We start from the raw sequence: 20203 nt of genomic DNA on the forward strand, positions 1-20203 counted from the left end.
TCGCGGAAAGCACAGTGAAACCCTTTAGCAACCGTCAGGGGATCGATTATACTGGATATGAATATACTGTGACTAGTTGAAAACGTAAGGAAAAACTAAAATCACTGGCAGTGGGCGATTCACTAATGTATTTAATCTGGCAGTGAAAGAGTGTGTTTTTGATTTAAACTTTTAGTTATAGAGGTCAATTATAATGTATTAAGGCATATTTGGCTTATTAGCCAGGGATCCTTTTAACACAAGGTGGGGCAACCTCACAGAGACAGAATTCCATGTCGCTGTCATGTCATTTAATTACAAACAACCTTTACACAATTCGCTATCTCTCGTCTCATCTCATCGCAATGCATCTCGTCCGTATCTCGTACCTGTTTTGACTCTTCGGACCTTGGCGAAGCGCAGCGGGTGAGCCACGGCGAGGTATCTGTCTAGAGATATGCAGCAGAGGAATGCGATGCTGACGTAGATGTTGGTGTAGAAGATGAAGCCAAACAGCTTGCAGCTCTCCTGGCCGTGGCTCCAGTCGTCGTGCTGGAGGAAGTAGTCGATCCACAGCGGCAGCGTGGTGATGTAGAGGAGGTCGGCCACCGACAGGTTGATCAGGTAGATGCCCAGCTCGTTGTGCTGCCGTACCTGGAGAGCCAAGGGTTAAAGTTAACAAAAGCTAACGAAATACAAAACAAAAAACATTTTCGTTAACTGAACTAAATAAAAACTACAATACATTTTATGATAACTAACTGAAACTGTATTGTGTGTTTACAAAACTAACTGAAATTATAGACAAAATGCCCATAGTTTTCGTTTGTGGTTCATTTGTAATTGAATACATTTTTAAATGCTATCTTTTGTTAAGTTTTTATTACACATGATTTACCTTTTCAATCCTGCACCCGACAAATAACCCAAAGTATAAAACACTCGAGGTTACGGATGTAACCCCGGTTTCTTTAGAATTCGGAGTAGTGAGTATGTTAAGGAGAATTTGACAAGAAACTAAAACTAAAACTATTATCCTTTTCAAAAATATATATTTTTTTAAACTAGCAAATCCACTCTAAAAACGAATTAAAACTAACTGAATTAGAAAGAAAATATTCAAAACGAACTAAAACTAAACTAAAATGAAAAATCCCAAACTATTATAACCTTGGAGTGGGGAAAGTAGGATGAGAGGGAGGAAAGATGGTCATTTATTATCATTTTGCACTAATGGCCTAATACTGCAGTGGTTCTCAAACTTTTTAGATTTCAATGTCTCCCCTTAACTCTGACAGTGTACAAATGGAACCAATTTGTAAACTGTCAAAGTTACAGACTTGTAAGGGTCAATTAAGACCCTCCTAAAGGAACCCAGAGAGTCCATGGTATCAACTTTGAGAACCATTGGCCTGCTGTATTCCACTGGCTCTCAAAATGGGGTCTGGCGACCCCCAGCAGTCCTTAGGGGGGGTTCCGGGGGTCCCCAACAAAATGTGTAACAGTTTAAACACTTAAGCCCTATATATTTAATCATTCTGGGCTATTTGAAAATAGCCGATCTACAAGCACACGCCGCATCGTCACGTCGTAATGCAATGCGCTGTGGGCTTGTATAGATCTGCTATTTTTGAACATTATGACAAATGCTGACATAATCTTCTCTCATGGCGGTCCCTGGCAGAAAGTCTTTTCAAATGGGGGTCCGTGGATACTTTTGTGTGACGCTGTAGTACTGTATGATCAAGTGGGGGCGTTAATTTACGAAAAGAAAACGTTTAAATACGGACATAAGAGGTTTCTGCCCGACAGCGATGACATATTTCCATATACAGTACATGTCCAAATGTCAGAGAGAGAACACTCTGCATGTGTACAGTGTGTGTGTGTGTGTGTGTGTGTGTGTGTGTGTGTGTGTGTGTGTGTGTGTGTGTGTGTGTGTGTGTGTGTGTGTGTGTGTGTGTGTGTGTGTGTGTGTGTGTGTGTGTGTGTGTGTGTGCGTCCTCACCTGCATGTAGGCAGCCCACAGGGCCAGCAGGTTAGTGGGCAGGCCCAGGACCATAACTATGATATACAGCGTGGGCTGAAAGTACTGGTCCACTTTACTGTCCACATTACAGAACGAGATGTTGCACATTGTCTCGGGGAGGGGGTTTGTATTTGCGTGTGCGTGCGTGCGTGTGTGTGTGTGAGTGTTCGTGCGTGTGCACGTGCGTTTGTTTTGTTTCTTTTGAGCTATACTCTCAGCTCCGCCCTCTCCTTCCTTGTTTCACCACATTCCAAATCCGGCGCTTTGCCTGAAACGTGCTGAAGGTGGCCTCTGGCAGCGGACAGTCCTTCTCTGTCACAGTCACACGACCGTCCAACATGGCCGCCACGGCGGGGGCGGAACGACGACGACGGCAGCGGAAAACGGCACAGGCATTTCCTGGGCTGATGCTGGGCAGGGAGTGGGCGGGGCCATTCATTGTTTCCGCCTCGTTTCCCCCCCTTTAAGAGGACGCAGCCCCTTTTTTTCTTTTCTTCACCTGGCCGGTTCCATGTGTCACAATCTGCTCTGTCTCACATGGTTGGAAAAAAGAAAGAAAAAGAAAAACGCCAGCTGGCTGCCGCGTGTCCCTCAAAAATGCAGGAAGAGGAGGAGGAGGAGGAGGAGGAGGAGGAGGAGGAGGAGGAGGAAAAAAAGGAGGAAGGGGGGGGGATAAAAGGTAGTGAAATGAAAGCTGCCTTATCGACTGAGAGGCAGGCCTTCTGGCCCTGGACAGGACCTCATTAATCTTTTAGAGATTAGTGCTTCGGCCAGGTCTGCTGCACTCTGTGTGGCCTGTGTGTGTGTGTGTGTGTGTGTGTGTGTGTGTGTGTGTGTGTGTGTGTGTGTGTGTGTGTCTGTGTGTGTGTGTGTGTGTGTGTGCGGACGTCTGTGCGTATGTATCTATGTGCGTGCAAGCGTGTCCGTGTCTGTCAGTGTGTGTGTGTGTGTGTGTGTGTGTGTGTGTGTGTGTGTGTGTGTGTGTGTGTGTGTTGTGTGAGAGACGGCTCTAGGCTCCACAGTGTCTTGATGCCAAACACAGTTGCTTGGAGAGGTTCACGCTGGTATCGAACCTCTGCTGCACAGCCTCACAGCCCAACGCTGCCTTCAGGCTGATGTCCCTTAACCCCGGGCTCATACACATCTGGAGGAGAGAGAGAGAGAGAGAGAGAGAGGGTGGGGGGGGGGGGGGGAGATAAAAGAAGAAAGGCAGTGGGGGTGGGAGGGAGAAACAGAAAGTGTCAGTGTATACGTTATACAGTACCAGGGGTCTTCAACGTTCTTCAGGCCAAGGACCACCTAGCTGAGAGAGAGATGAAGCAGGGACCCCCCACTACATATTGTATACAATTGAGTTTAAGATCCAACTTTTTTTCCCCCTCTACGCCTATACCTCATTGCTAAAAATATTAGTTCTCCTCCGAAAAGGGATGCTATAGGGTTGAAGTGGTTAATGTAACGGGAAAAAAAATCATATCACTCAAAGATTTGGCAGCCCCCCTGTAGTAGCTCTGAGGACCCCCTAGGGGTCCCGGACCCCCTGTTGAAGACCTCTGCGTTATACTATAGAAAATGGTCTAAACACTGTATTCAACATCAAAGGGAGAGAGTGGAAGGGGAAAAGAAAGAGAGAGAAATGTATGCCTGCGTGTGTGTGTGTGTGTGTGTGTGTGTGAGTGTGAGTGTGAGTGTGACTGTGTGACTGTGTGTGTGTGTGTGTGTGTGTGTGTGTGTGTGTGTGTGTGTGTGTGTGTGTGTGTGTGTGTGTGTGAGTGTGAGTGTGAGTGTGACTGTGTGTGTGTGTGTGTGTGTGTGTGTGTGTGTGTGTGTGTGTGTGTGTGTGTGTGTGTGTGTGTGACTGTGTGACTGTGTGTGTGTGTGTGTGTGTGTGTGAGTGTGACTGTGTGACTGTGTGTGTGTGTGTGTGTGTGTGTGTGTGTGTGTGTGTGTGTGTGTGTGTGTGTGTGTGTGTGTGTGTGTGTGTGTGTGTGTGTGAGTGTGTGTGTGTGAGTGTGAGTGTGAGTGTGAGTGTGAGTGTGAGTGTGACTGTGTGTGTGTGTGTGTGTGTGTGTGTGTGTGTGTGTGTGTGTGTGTGTGTGTGTGTGTGTGTGTGTGTGCGCGTGTGCGTGTGTGTGTGTGTGTGTGTGTGTGCCTGCCTGGGCGAAATGAACTCAATTGAATCCAGTATTTTCACTTTTCAGGCCCTACTTCCATCCCCCCGTTGAGATGCTCTGCACAGTGAAGTCCCTTCGCTGAAATGTTATTTTCACACATTACTCATGTTACTTCTCACTTTCCATTCTCCTCTTCAACATGTTTATAACGACCTTGGACGTCCCTGCATCTCCTCCTAATAACTGTTTCTCAAAAATGGCTCGGCTTGTTTTCATTCCTCCCTAAGGGATTATTATTCTTTCAACGGATCAGCGGAGCTTCAGCGATAGCGTCGGGTCTTTCGAGGGTTGCTTCTATACTCAACCTACAATGGCACACACTCGTTGGCTCTTCTGTGTCCACACAGTGGAAGAGCTGGAGGCAACTTTTTCATGCATAGAGATGAAACGTGAGACGTGGAAACGTTTATTTTAATCAATACTTGATTACATGGTCCATGTCACTCACTGATAGGTAAATAGTAGTTACATAACATGATCCTACTAGAACAATGTCCAACACATTGTATTTTCAAACAATGTTGGAATAGCAGTGGCATTTCAGTTGTTTAAATGACGGACATTAATAAACGTGTTTTAGCTATAATGAAGATAAATCGTTGCTGTCAACCTTTTGGTTTTTCGTAAATTAATGCCCTACTATTTTCACTACTTTCATAATAATACAACTTTATGGTTTTGGACATGATGAGTGATAGATATCTTTATAATAATCATTTGTCTAGTGTCATAACTGGGCCAATGTCACGTTCATATAAAATGTCTAAATCTGCCATCATATCCTATTTTAGCATGCTATCTTGGCATAACTCACGTTTGCCTACCAATCCTTATGATTTTATTAAGTTCAAGGTGGTACGGAACTAATCCTCGTATTAGTTTTCTCCTTTCCTCTAGAGACGGCATGTGTTTTGAGTTGTACAGAGCACAGGCCCTCCGAGGTCACTGATTATCTCTGGAGGAATACAATAACAGCTCATTGGAGTTAACTTGACCATCTATGACAAAGCCACAACACCTCCAGCGACGCCGGTCAGAGCTGAGGTCAACGTGTTGTTTGAGACATTTGGACGCTGTTTGTCTAAGATAAACTGTCACACCATCAGCTTGCCATCTTCTCTCTCAACCTACGAGCGAGGCTCCTCATGGCCATCTGTCATCGTCAGAGGTGATAACAACTCCCTTTGTGTATAACTATTGTGATCATTGACTGTTTAGTCAGAGAGATATTTTGCTGTACGGTGCCTTGTGTATTGATTCTCCCTCTTAATACAATGTCAGCTTTTTAATTTGAGAACTAGCCTGTGTCTGTCTTTGATTCCGTCTCATCCTTTTTACACTGTGTTTTCAGCTGTTTAACTACAAATAGTTGTAATTAACATAGAGCAGGATTTACGACCCTTATCAGCTCCATTATCAGCTCCAACAATGAGGTTTCCACCCGACATGTGACAAAATATAAATGAGGAATAAGTAGAACACGTCTAAATATATTAGTCAGAAACAGGCCCAGGAAGCGGCATGTCTGTCTCTGTTTAGAAAGACGAAGATTTGTGAAGGAAACGGTTTTCGTCCCTGGTAATGTTACAGCCATTGGTGTGGACCAGTAACTCTGGGCAGGATTGACCCACGTGCATTATCATACACACATGCATGTGTGTACTCATGCATGCATGAATGCATACAGTAGCCTACATGCACCGACTTACGAGACACACACACACATAGCGTGACCCATTATATAGCAGCCTATAAGGTATATGTAAATACAGACACACACACATATACTGTACACAGAGAGAGAGAGAGAGAGAGAGAGAGAGAGAGAGAGAGAGAGAGAGAGAGAGAGAGAGAGAGAGAGAGAGAGAGAGAGAGAGAGAGAGAGAGAGAGAGAGAGAGAGAGAGAGAGAGAGAGAGAGATGCTCAGTCATTTCTCTGCAGTGCTTTGTGAAAGAATACTTTGACATGTTGATATAATGATCAGGTCACAATGCTGCTGTAATCTGTAACACTCTCTTAAGTATAAGCACACAACCACTACTGTAAAACCACATGAAAAGAGATGGATATTTTGAATTCTTTGTCGGCTCATTTATTTCACTACACACACACGCGCGTCTTTGAACGGAATGTTAGGGCTCTCTAGCAAATGCTACACTCGCTTGCCTAGCAGTTCCTTAAGAGCCTCAAGGCCTCGCTGTCAGACTGCCATGTGAAAAGACGTTGTAGAGAGACCCCCATGAGAGAAGATTTGTGTTGTTAACATATTTCTAAATGATTCCAAATTCCAAAAGAAGCTCACACCCTGGAACCCCCCTCTGTTTAGACCCCACTTTCAGAACCACTGGTCAAGGAATGTAAAACTCTGCAGCGATGGGGGAGGGGGGCAGTTTGTCATAACTGGGGAACATACAGTAGGACCCTGGAAACATATGGATGCCCATATGTTTCCCAGGGTCCCTGCTTGCCAAGGGGCTTTGCAGGCATGCCAAGGTGTCCACAAAGGAAAAAATGAATTTAAATATGCCAAGTAAGTTCAGCTTTTCATTGCAGAGAGAGACATTAGACTATAGGCTATGGAACAACCCCCTTCACTCCTGTCACAGCTATATCCAATAACAGCTGAATACAAACTTAAAAAACAAGTGTGGCGTTTGGGTCCTTTCAGACGGCAAGCGGCCGACCCGCCTATGTAATTCATTTTCAATGAGAGGCGCAGAGAAGTTTAGGGGCGGTGAGGCGAGCGGGCGCGGTCCCGTGAAACTTTCGCGCGCGGCAAGAGCTGGATTGTGGTGAGCTTTTGTTTTCCCCCGCACCGCGCAGGAGGACAAAACAACAATGATCGCGGCGCGATCACCACTGATCCAACGCGCGTGTGGACCGCTTACCGTCTGTCACGACCTTAAGGCTTATACATTGATGTGGGTGAGACATGACACAAGACAGGACCACACGCACTCCTGTGTCAACTTAATAGTTGTGGGATTGATTGACATGCGGTCAAGCTGAACACTGGACGACTCTGCGCTGATCAAGGAGTTTGATTTTGATAACCTTATTAATCCAAATCCCAAAAGTAACTAGTAGCCTAACTAAAGTTTTCAAATAACTGTAGTGGACTGAGTAAAAAGTACAATATTTGCTAGTATAAATTATTGAAAAATGGACATACTCAAGTAAAGTAAAAGTACCTCAAAATTTTACTTAAGTAAAGCACTTGAGTAAATGTATTTAGTTTCTTTCCACCATTGTTTCTTCCATAGTCTCATCTCAGATTCCTTCCTCTTAGATGTAAAGGCTAAGTCATGTCGCTGTTGTCGGGCAGAAACCTCTTATCTCCATTTTTTTTTTTACTTTTTGTGTTTTTTCTTAAATTAATGCCCTACTTGATCATACTAGAGCGTCACACGAAAACATCTACAGTGGGGGCCTAGTGGTAAAGGCCCACACCGCATGTCACTCACCGCCTCTCTCCCTGTTTCATGTCAATCTCTACTACTGTATCTATCCAATAAAAAGAGAAATGCCCCAATAATGTCAACATTTGCAGATCCACAAGCTCGAAGCTCATCGTGGTAGTTTTGAATTTGAATTAATATCTGAAAAGTAACCGTTTTAGACCACTGAATGCAATCACAGTGTGTGAAAACACACAAGTAGTAGCACTCAAATGAGTGAGCTTAAAGGACCAACAACAATTTGCTTTTACGACACAATAAAATCCTTTATGGGTTCAATTTTTTGCACTTTGAGAGTTAAATCATTACACATTTATTTTATTATTCTACCCTGCCATCATAAGTTATTTTATCTGCAGTAGCTAGGAATGCATTCTAAAATATGATTTTTTTCTTCAAAACAAGTGTCAACAATGCCGTTCCTGGACGGAAATTCCTGAAGAACAAAATGTAACCCTTTTAAAACATAACACATGAATAAACACATTCAAAACGGAACTTTGACCACATCGAAAGTGTTGTTGCTGGAAAATCCTCATAATGAGGATGAACTCCATGACCTCAGTGCCTATACCTACCATGGAAAAGGACAAATATGTCACACCGAGTGACATGGCTTTGTTTGTCGGTGTATGTACTAGTACAGTGACATAACGCATGTTCATCTGTCTCTTCATTGTCACTCAAGAGACCCAACAGCCAAGAATGTGGTTTGTCTCCATCAATTAGAGATGCTTATCGTACACTGTTAGCATGCGATGGGTAGTGTTTGCGTTTGGTGTTTGTGTGTGTGTGTGTGTGTGTGTGTGTGTGTGTGTGTGTGTGTGTGTGTGTGTGTGTGTGTGTGTGTGTGTGTGTGTGTGTGTGTGAGAGCTAGAGTAAAGCGCGTGTCAAGGCATACGGTAAACACATGAAGCATGACAGCCTGCCTGTCATGGTGGTGCCTGCGTGCTTTTGTGTAATGAAAATAGCAATTGCCCGTGCAAGGCAGAAAACATCTGTGTTAGCCATGCAGTCATGCACACACTGAAAGAAACTAAACATGTCAGCCGTACCTCATCTGTAGCTGTCAGTGTGCTTTGAAAGACATATTTTTGTACGGTTCTTGTTTATCAGATTTTCACACAACTTGGCACAAGGCCTTTAGCATAACAAACATGACGTTGTATCTGGCACGCGGCCCACGCCTTTTTACACACACGTATGCGCACGCACGCACGCACGCACGCACGCACGCCTTTTTACACACACGTATGCGCACGCACGCACGCACGCACGCACGCACGCACGCACGCACGCACGCACGCACGCACGCACGCACGCACGCACGCACGCACGCACGCACGCACACACACACACACACACACACACACACACACACACACACACACACACACACACACACACACACACCATCGTAAAATCATAAGGATTTTTCTTCTACAAAATATAACAAAACTTCTGGAAGAACCGTCCTGCCCCATGTTATCCTATCACATAATCTGAACACTACATTCCTCTACACCCCTCTTACTTGAGCCCCCCGTCCACCCCATCCCCCCCTCATCCCCCCAAGACATAGTAATTACTTCCCTTCTAAGAGTCAACTCAGGCCGGCGGGGGATACATTTTTGGTACGACCTTGTCCTGCAACTAGGGGTCGACTTAACCGCCGTTGCATCTTTAGTCTCAGTTAACCCATTTAGACCTGAGGCCCATTCTAAAAACTCCTTCTAAATCCTGACCTAGGTTTTATGAAAAACTTCAAATATTTATTAAAATTAAAAAAAATATATGCTTCTATTAAGTTCTATATACTGTACATAGTAACAGGAACCCCAAAAGGGGTTCCCGTCCTGAAAGGTATAGTTACAAATAGGGGTTCCACGCTATGAGCTTGTAGATCTGCTACTTTTGAATAGCCAAAGCAATCTAAAATGACAGAGATGCGTTCCCGGATTGAATGGGTTAATAAAGTAGCGAATTAGAATGTGAGTTTCAGCCCTTTGTTAATACTTTTCATTGGTTCAACATTTATAAAACACACAGACACACTTTGACCACTTTCACTTTCAGTTGTGAAATCGTTCAAAAATAGTAGGCAGGCATACAGTACAAGCTCACAACGCCTCACATCGTGATCGTGACAAAGTAGCTATAGTAAGCTATAGGCATTCAAGTGAAGCCCAACGTGGTTTGAACCAACAAGGTAAATAAAGACCAGTAAAGGGCATTTTTTTTACCACTGCAGTAGACGTATTCATGCACGTGCACTAAACACACACTTGTGTGTTTAGGAGACAAGCCAGAATGAACAGAGTACCCTAAACACTGTGGAACAACACATTTCGGTTACATTTTACTCACAATAATAGGAGCCATGACTGACAACTTTGGCACTAGTTACTTTGCAGATTTAAATTATTGCATTATAAAACACACATTAACCACTTTAGCCCTATTTTATACCTAAGCTATTTGAAAATAGCCGATCTACAAGCTTGTAGATCTGCTATTTTCAAACATTTTAGTATTTTTGTAAAATATGTATGCCAATACTTTTGTACTTTTACTCAAGTATCATTTCGAACACAGGCCTTTTACTTGTAACAGAGTATTTTTTAATTGCGGTGTTACTTTTACTTAAGTAAAATATGTGAGTACTTCTTCCACCACGTGTTGAAATGCCAGAGCAGTAATTCAACAGGTCAGGAATAATGTAAATTCAGGAACGACAACAATGTGTGGCCTGGTAGTATAGTTCCCCTCTGTGTGTCCATTTATTTCGTTTTATCCGGTGCATGGTAAGGGCCTCGGTCCATTGTGACTGTTTAAATGGACTGTACAAGTAAGATTTATATCATGTTAAAAATAGCATCATTGTAGCGTGTTAATATGGACCGGAGAGGGGGAGCTGGCCGGTGTCGCAACTCACCACTGTTCTCGTTATACAACGTCAACAAAGTTGATCAAAGGAAATTCGCAGTGTTGGAATAAGTACTCAAATTCTTTACTTAAGTAAAAGTATCAATACTGCAATGTAGAAATGCTCCGTTACAAGTAAAAGTCCGGAATTCAAAATCGACTTGAAGGTAAAAGTAAAAAAGTATTGGTATCAAAATGTACTTGTCTTAAAGTACCAAAAGTACTCATTATGCAGAATGTTCACAAGTTTTCAAATGTATAGAACTAGACGGGAGGGCCGCGTATAGTATGTATTAAAAAATCTTATGAAAATAAAAAGATCTACAAGCTCACAATGCGCCACATCGCGACGCATTGTAAGCCTGTAGATCTGCTATTTTCAAATGGCCGAAATGAATATAGTTTTGAATATAGTTTTCAAATAATTGTATTGGAGTAAAAGTATCATATTTGCAAGTACAGTACTTGAGTAAATGTACTTAGTTACTTTACACTACTGGAAATTCGACTACCGTATTCAACTTGACAACTACTTCTGTCAGAAAGTTCATCCAATAGGGAAAGTATTCAAATCTCTCTATCTCTCTCTCTCTCTCTCTCTCTCTCTCTCTCTCTGTCTCTCTCGCTCCCTTTCTTGCTCTCGCTCTCTCAAAATGGGGTCCTTAACCAATTAAAACTATTTGAGCTATGAGCTTATAGATCTGCTATTTTATTTTAAATCTTGAAAATGTTTGCAAATATAATATGTATTTTAAAGCGAACATTTTAACTCAAATATTTGCTTCTGGGGGTCCCTGGAACAACATATTTTGAAGTGGGGGTCTGTAGCAAAATACATATAACATTGTGGGTTCTTGTCACCATGCTGATGATAGAGCAACATAAGGTTTTCAGAACACTGTTTTAGAAGACATTTTTGTAATCGGCCTCAGGTCTTAATGGGTTAAAAGGGGTTCCAGGGGGACTCCAGCAAGATGAGGATCAGTTTAAAGAATTAATCCACTTATTTAATATTTTCGCTAATAGCCAATCCATATCAAGGCACTTACTTTGTTGATAATGCTACTTTTGAAAAATCTTGACACATCTTCTCTTATGGGGGTCCCTGGCACAATATCTTTTCAAATAGGGGGCCAAATACTTTGGGAGTCATTGACATGACTCCCAAATCACACACACACACACACACACACACACACACACACACACACACACACACACACACACACACACACACACACACCCAGCCTTTTTTTCACAACCATTCTGTGGGTATGTCGGACACACGCACACGCACACGCACACGCACATGCACATGCACACACACACGGCACACACACGCACAGTACATATCACTGAATATATTTTAGCGTGTGTGTGTGTGTGTGTGTGTGTGTGTGTGTGTGTGTGTGTGTGTGTGTGTGTGTGTGTGTGTGTGTGTGTGTGTGTGTGTGTGTGTGTGTGTGCGTTGGGGGGGGTGTTGGTTTGTGTGTGTGTGTGTGTTTCGTCTATCTTTGTCTTTACAAAGATAATGATAAAAATGAGAAAAGTGATGATAATCTGCCGGTCCTCACTTTTCATGGTGCTATTTTAGGGTTGGTGCTTAGTCGGGGCTTTGTGTGTGTGTGTGTGTGTGTGTGTGTGTGTGTGTGTGTGTGTGTGTGTGTGTGTGTGTGTGTGTGTGTGTGTGTGTGTGTGTGTGTGTGTGTGTGCGTGTGTGTGCGTGTGTGTGTGTGTGAGAGAGAATGCGACAATAGAGGTCTATATCAACCTGTCCCCTGCCATCCGGTGTGACACAAACGTTGATCTGTTGCCAAGGGTGATTAGAAGGTCGAGGTAGCTACGGCAACATCCTACACGCACGCACGCACGCACGCACGCACGCACGCACGCACGCACGCACGCACGCACGCACGCACGCACGCACGCACGCACGCACGCACGCACGCACGCACGCACGCACGCACGCACGCACGCACGCACGCACGCACGCACGCACGCACAAACACACACACTGCATGTCTACATGGCCCAGGACTCACGTCACATGGAAACAAAACACACGTGTGCCCGCATACAAACACATCTATAGTGGAACAGGCCTATACAATACAGTACGTCACTTCACGTAATTTTTCAACACTCCCAGTATAGTTCTGCTCACTGGGGAATGCGGAAGTGCTGTTCTCGCTCTCAACTCATATCAGGCAGTGGTGGAAAAAGTACTGGCATTTTTTACTTAAGTAAAAGTACCAATACCACCATGTAGAAGTACTCTGTTACAAGTATAAGGCCTGTGTTCAAAATGTTACTTGAGTAAAAGTACAAAAGTATTGGCATCAAAATGTACTTAAAGTACCAAAAGTAAAAGTACTAAAATGTTTGAAAATAATAGATCTACAAGCTCACAACGCGTCGCGATGCGACGCGTTGTGAGCTTGTAGTTCTGCTATTTTCAAATAGCCTAGGTATAAAATAGGGCTAAAGTGGTTAATGTGTGTTTTATAATACAATAATTTAAATCTGCAAAGTAACTAGTAACTAAAGTTTTCAAATACTTGTAGTGGAGTAAAAGTATAACATTTGCCTCTGAGATGTAGTGGAGTGGAAGCAGAGGTGGGACAAAGTCCCTACGTTGCAAGTCCCAAGTAGAGTCTCAAGTCTTTGCTCTCAAGTCACGAGTCAAGTCCAAGTCCTAGCCTTTTTGTTTCGAGTCCCAAACAAGTCATGCTAATATGTAAAGATTTACATAAATCATGAGCATTTTTCAGAATTTGCGTTTATTTTGAAACACAGGTTATTCCAGGCCAACAGAACACAGATACTGTACTTTTAATTTCCTCCTTGAGGACAGGGTTTAAAGCGGCATTCTGTAACTTTTTTTGAATGCATAAAATGTATTTTTTTCCCCAATCTGTATGGTAGAGTATGTTAATACAATTCAACTCATACAATCGGAGTGGTTGTATTTTGTCTCCCTGCTCTTCTATTGAGCCATTTAGATCATGTGAAAGGTCATGTCTCAATGATCTGACACAAATTCAATTTATCCCCTGAGCAAGCAGGCAGTCTCTATTATCACAATGGTAAAAATGTCAGCATTTGCACAGGAAACCGCATTCAAATCCGGGGTAGAAGAGGAAAGTTACATAGTGCAGCTTTAACCAAACTATTGTACTGTTGTGTTCCACAATAGACAAGGGCAAGTTGCAGTCAGTAACTACTGTAAATCAAACAGTATTGCATTGGTGAGCAGCTTTCTGCTGTGGATGAGTGGAGCTGTACTGATGTACACCGGTGTCCATGAACTGGGAGATTGGAGGCTGTTATGTGTTGCTGGTGCTGGGCCTGCATTTACTCATCTGTAAAATAGCATATTAACCCATTTAAACCAGGAAAGCATCTGTGCCATTTTAGTTAATATAGCATCATAATCATTCTAACCACTTTAACCATTATTTTATACTTTGGCTATTCAAAAATAGCAGATATACAAGCTCATAGCTATAGTTAAAAGCTTGTAGATTTTAACTATAGATCTCAAATCTTTGCTCCTGGGGGTCCCTGGAACAAAAATATTTTGAGATGGGGGTCGGTGGCCAAATACATATAATTTCGGGGGTCCTTGACATGAAAAAAGTTTGAGCACCACTGATATAGTTTACAGATAACTGTTAGGATTTAGAAGACATTTGTAGAATCTGCCTCATGTCTTAATGGGTTTAGCAGATGTCATAAAATGCCTTGTAGCCCTACATGAATTACAGATGAAACTCATTTATTATTATTTCACCCCCCCTCCCTCAGTCACTCCCCCACAGGCCTCCCATCAAGGGCGCCGATACTGCGGGTGCCTCGGGGCTAAAGCACCCAGGCGAAATGACGAGCACCCAGTGGGCGCGCAGCCGCGCGCTCATACTCGCAGCGCGCAGCCGCACGCTCATACTCGCAGCACGCTCCCATTTGTTTGTTTTGCCGGCTCCAGGCTTTGTCTTCACCTAGCAGGTAATTAAACCGAATTAAAGTTACAAAACCCCCCCAAAAAGTAAAATATCCGCCCAGAAACCGAAAATTTGCTGCGCACGTGCGTGAGTGCCAGGTAGCGCACCCAATAGAGCTGACAAATATCGGCGCCCCTGCCTCCCATCAATGATAGCGACTATAGCGAGTTAACACTAACAGACATTACTGATTGCTGGTTTGTAACATTGGCAGATTACTGCATGCATGGCCATAGAAGAGTAGTTTTGTTGTAGCATTAGCTTAGGTCACTTATATCTGGATCGACTTACTGTACCTGTTTTTGTGCACCTTCTTCAAATGTCGATTGAAGTTCAAAGTAGTTGCAATTCCATTGGTGATTCTAGCACTGCATGCCTTGCATACTGCGATTCTTGTATGGCTGCATTCCACCTCGTAATCTTTAAAACCGAAAGATATAATTACTGGAGTCGAACGGCCGGCAGCGACAGGCTGACAGGAGTAAACCCACATGTGTGTGTTGTCTGTTTCGTAACATACTACAACACGTGAAGCTCAGGCGCAACTACAATATGACACGTGTCACTGACGGCCGGGATTTTTTACTAATAAAATGAATAGTTGATGGGACACTTTTTAAACATTTTAATATTTAAACTTGCTGTAAAGTATTAAGAGACTTCAAAATACTTGAATTCTCAAGTCAAGAAGGCTCAAGTCAAGTCACAAGTCTTTGGCATTCAAGTCAAGTCAAGTCTATTTTTGATTCGATCAAGCAAGTCTAAAGTCATCAAAATCGGGACTCGAGTCCAAGTTCCCACCTCTGAGTAGAAGTAAAAGTATTGAAAATTGGAAATACTCCAGTAAAGTAAAAATTCCTCAAAAGGGTACTTAAGTACAGTAGGCTACTTGAGAAAATGTACTTAGTTACTTTACACCATTGATAATAGGTTGAAGCGTCTGCTAAAGACATGTAAAACAAGGCAGGCTCACTGTCCGAAGCAGACTTGAGTGCCCGGTGAGGCACCTCAAACGAGCTGTCAAGGCGAGCGTGTGGCCGTGCTGAGCGGTGCGAGCGTTAGAGTGGTTAGTCCTGAGAAAGCCCTGAGATTGGGAGGTCAGGGTTCGATCGCTTGGCTGGGTCACCAAACAATGCCTCCCTGCTTGGCCCTCAGCATTAAAGGGCAAGACCACTTTGGTAGAGGTTTGGGTTGTGTCAAATCAAAAATAATTGCTCCATTGATTAGAACCACTTGAACCATATCTTGTACTTTGGTAGCAGATCAAAAATAGCAGATATACAATCTCATATATGAGCTTGTACATCTGCTATTTTTGAAAAATTGTGAAAATGTGTGCAAATCTTTGAATATGTATATTTTAAAGCAAACATTTTTAACTAGAATCTTGGCTTCTGGAGGGCCCTCGCAAACGATTTTTGAGATGGGGGTCCACGGCTAAATACATATCAATTTGGGGGTCCTTGACATAAAAAAGTTTGAGAACCACACTGTCACAGACAGCCCATTGTGCAGCTCCAGCTCTTATTACCATAGTGGAGGGATATGCTTTCTGTCTGAGTTGACAGGGTGCAGAGTGAGAGTCTCCACTGTGTGTGCAAGACTATGCAACAACCGATGGCAATTCATTTGAATAGTTGTCCGTATACAGCAGTGGTTTTCAACCCTTTTCATATCAAGGTCCATTATTTATTGGGCATTTGAGCCACGGAACCACCGTTTGATGAGATTTAGCCTCTCAGACCCAAAACTTATATAATAATTATTTTGTCCACAAATCCATTTCGTATTTATGTTGGTACCATAGGAGAGATTAACAGGCCAACGTTGATCAAAATAACTTTTTTTTTATTAAGTAATGCAGATGTTTAACAATAATGTAACACTTGAGAGCGTAAAATGAACCATTTGGTTTAATTTTACACTCTCTACATGTTTTTGTGAGGGTATTAACTACCATAGGAGACACGGGGAGAACATACAAACTCCACACAGTTGTCTACAATTTCTAACGAGAGGTTTATGTTTTGTTTCGCTAGTTTGAAACGCTAAGGAAGGCCGACGTGCCGAAGCGCGTCCGTTTCTCTAGATAGACTGTCTATCTAGAGAAAATCTAGAGATAGATGCTGTTCATCTTAAAAAACAAATCAAGAACATAGTAACTGAAGAGAGTGCGGATAATCCTTTATTGTATGTATCCTCAAGAATCTGCACCCAGTTAAACTCAAGAGACTACTCCTCAAGACGCACGCCTTCTCCTGGCGGTATTATCCGGTAGGAGAGCTGCCTTCATTGTTTCGCTTATGAGCCATTACACCTTGGGAGGAGGGGAGGCTCCACTCGTCGACAAAATAGAAGCGTCATCTCGCGAGGTCCACTCGCTGAATGCAAATTCACCGGACAGTCACTATTCACGCATTGATCCGTTTTGGAATCAATTTTATCGGACATTACAAGGGAGCCACCAGCATAAAGCCAGCATAAAGCCTGTTGTATGTCCTACTGAGACGGAATGTTGCGTTCACACATACAGCCCCTCCATTTAAAGTCTGGAAAACTTCCACGATACAGTGCATGTGTGTAAGTGACTTAACTGTGACGTGTCAAGTCGCTGACCAATTTGGCGGCTTGTTTAAGATCCCTCATTCCACTGTCTCTGCTCCAGCTGTCTCATACAGTACCACTGCATGCTGAGCAGGAAGTAGCAGAGCCTGAACACCAAGATCAAATATAATATATTCACATCCATTATCTACGTTAAAAACGTCAATGCTTTCCCATCTATACATGTGTGACCATCTGACTGAACTATTTATAAATTCATTTCGTTTTTTTCCCCGGTGCATTAAAACAGAAGCTCCTCCAGCCACGAGCTGCAGGAGCTTAAAGTTCAGTTTAGTTTTATGTACAGTATGTGTACACGGCACACTTTTAATACCGCACTTTAAAATAACATTGATTTTACAGAGTACCTACGCCAAACATGACTCCATAAATCAAAGTGCTTGTGTGTACTGTAACTGGGACACTAGAAAGCCAAGGAGCCTCGCGTACAATAGGTCTTATAAACCCCACACAGGCCCCTCACAATAAGGTCAGCACCACCACAACAGATTAATCTGTGCTCCTGAATTAATAATAGTGCAGACTTGACATTTCCCTATGAAGTGTTCTAATCTGTTCCCGTCAGCGGGGTGTCTTAAGAGGGGCCACTTACAGCGACAGTAAATCATTCTGTGGTTGGGAACCGTCTCAACTTCCTGTGTGTCTGGGGGGGGTGGGGGGGGGCGAGAGCGACAAACAAACTGGGTCACGGGGTCGAAACAGAAGGAAACCAAACACGGTGGACGCTGCTAACCCCACAGGGTTCTGATAACCTCAGTGTTATACCAGCAGGGCTGGAGACGTCATTAGTCTGCCGAGTGTCTGGAGCAGCTGTGCTTCTCAAGCGTTTTAATTTCGCGGACCCCCATAACTCTGAGAGTGTACAAATGGAACCAATTTCTGTAAATATACCATTTATTGCTCCTTGTATTGATGATGATTTGTAATTGTATTGTATGTATGTCTTGTATGTCTTGATGATGAATTGAAAACATGTGTGTGTTATCCTTTTAGCATTGCTTGCGTAATTGTATTGTAATCAATCAATCAATGAAAAGCCGTAAGGGTCCATTTGGTTCCATTCGTACACTCTCAGAGTTACAGACCTGCATGGGTCCATTTGGAACCCTCTCAAAGCATCCCTGAGGGTCCCTGAACCCCTCTTTGAGAACCACTGGTCTAGTGTTTTGTTGTTTCTTTTGTTGTCTAACTGTTTGATAACATAACTCTCACTTATTTAGCCCATTAAGACCGGGAAAGCATCTTGTGTCATTTTAGATTTCTTTGGCTATTCAAAAAAAAATAGCAGATCTACAAGCTGCACAGAGTTTGTAGATCTGCTATTTTTTTTGAAAAATCGTGGAAACTCCGATCTGTGCTTCTGGGGGTCCCTGTAACAACATATTTTGAGATGGGGGGTCCGCATCCAAATACATATCATTTTGGGTGGTCCTTGACATGAAAAAGTTTGAGAACCACTCACATAGCAACATTTTTCAGAAAACTGTTAGGATTTTGAAGACATTTGCATAATTCCCAGAATTTGAGATTTGAGTTACAATTGTTTCCTTTAACAATATATATATATTCCAAGATTTGCACACATTTTCACAATTTTTCAAAAATAGCAGATCTACAAGCGCTAAGAGCTTGTAGATCTGACATTTTTGAATAGCCAAAGAAATCTAAAAATGACACACAGATGCTTTCCCTGTCTTAAAGGGTTAAAAAAAATCACCTCACACTTTATAGGTATGTAAGTAGGTCGGAGAGGCTTATAGTCGGTATCAGCTGAGAATGCAGGAGTCTATCCCTGTTACAATGCGCTAGACCCCTGGGAGATTGCTGAGGTGGAGCGCCACACCCACCATCAGCTCCCAGTGCTTACCGACACGACTTGCCGACACCCAAGCCGCGCCACTAATACGCTGAGTTGGCGGTGCCCGGGATCGAACCCATGACCTTGTGGTCCAAAGGCGAGAGCTCTATATACTGACTGACACTTCCACGAGTTAACCCCATTAAGACCGGGAACGCATCTGAGTCATTTTTAGATTTCTTTAGGCTATTCAAAAATAGCAGATATACAAGCTCGTAGCGCTACGAGTGTGTACATCTGCTATTTTTGTAAAATCGTGAAAATCTGTGCAAATCTTTGAATATATCTGTATTTTTTTAAAGCGTTAGGATTTAGAAAACTTTTTTTCATCGGCCTCAGGTCTTAATGGGTTAAACTGTGATTATGTTACGCAGATAAAATCCTGAGAATGAATTATTAAAAGTTAAAAGTGAATGTCTCCCAGTGCCTAGTAGTGACCATATAGTAGTGTCAAAATCTACATCTACACCATCTATCTACAAGTCTTCTTTCTTGTGCCTCCCTGATGTTGTGTTCCTGTCATTTGTACTGTCACTAGCATCACTAACAGAAAGCATACTACTGCTGTGTAAACTTATGCTAATACAATCTCCCAGTTATGTGTATGACCTTGGACTGTTCAGTCAAAACTGAGCCTTTTCGCCAATAAAGCTGACACTCTAATCTGGGATGTCATCTCAAGTCACTTTTTTTTTTTGCAATTAAAGTTGATACGCTAATCTGAGACGTCATCTCAGGGCCACTTTTTGAAACAACAGGAGGGATTGACTTTGCAGACGCTTGGCGGGATCCCAAGTTATTAGCAGCCATTTCAAGGCCTGGCCATCTGCAAAGCCAGCCTCCTTGTAAAAGTACAGGCTCTGGTCTGCCAAGTATTTGGTACTGTATTACAGACTGCTCTTCACTCATATTTCATTAATATTAGCCCATTAAGACCGGGAACGCATCTGTGTAACCACTTTAACCATTGTTTCATGTGTGCAAATCTTTGAATATAAATATATTTAAAACAAAATTTTTACTCAAATCTTTGCTTCTGGGGGGTCCCTGGAACAACATATTTTGAGATGGTGGTCCGCGACCTAATACATATCATTTTGGGGGTAGGCTACTTGACACTGATTATATCAACGATTATAGCATACGTTTTTTCA

General features: G+C 42.8%; 1 protein-coding gene across 1 annotated transcript in view; it reads right to left on the minus strand.

The window, feature by feature from the left end:
• Positions 1-20203, minus strand: part of gpr4 (G protein-coupled receptor 4) — a 79109-nt gene that overhangs the window by 10961 nt on the left and 47945 nt on the right. Inside the window, exons 2-3 of the mRNA XM_080428494.1 lie at positions 1988-3152; positions 369-633 (exon numbers count right to left, since the gene is read on the minus strand). Of these exons, the coding sequence (XP_080284620.1) occupies positions 369-633; positions 1988-2116 (394 nt within the window). The 5' untranslated portion in view covers positions 2117-3152. The remainder of the gene's footprint in view (positions 1-368; positions 634-1987; positions 3153-20203) is intronic.

The sequence above is a fragment of the Gymnoscopelus braueri genome (genome assembly GCF_963280865.1).
Source record: "Gymnoscopelus braueri genome assembly, chromosome: 5".
Taxonomy (NCBI): Eukaryota; Metazoa; Chordata; class Actinopteri; order Myctophiformes; family Myctophidae; genus Gymnoscopelus; species Gymnoscopelus braueri.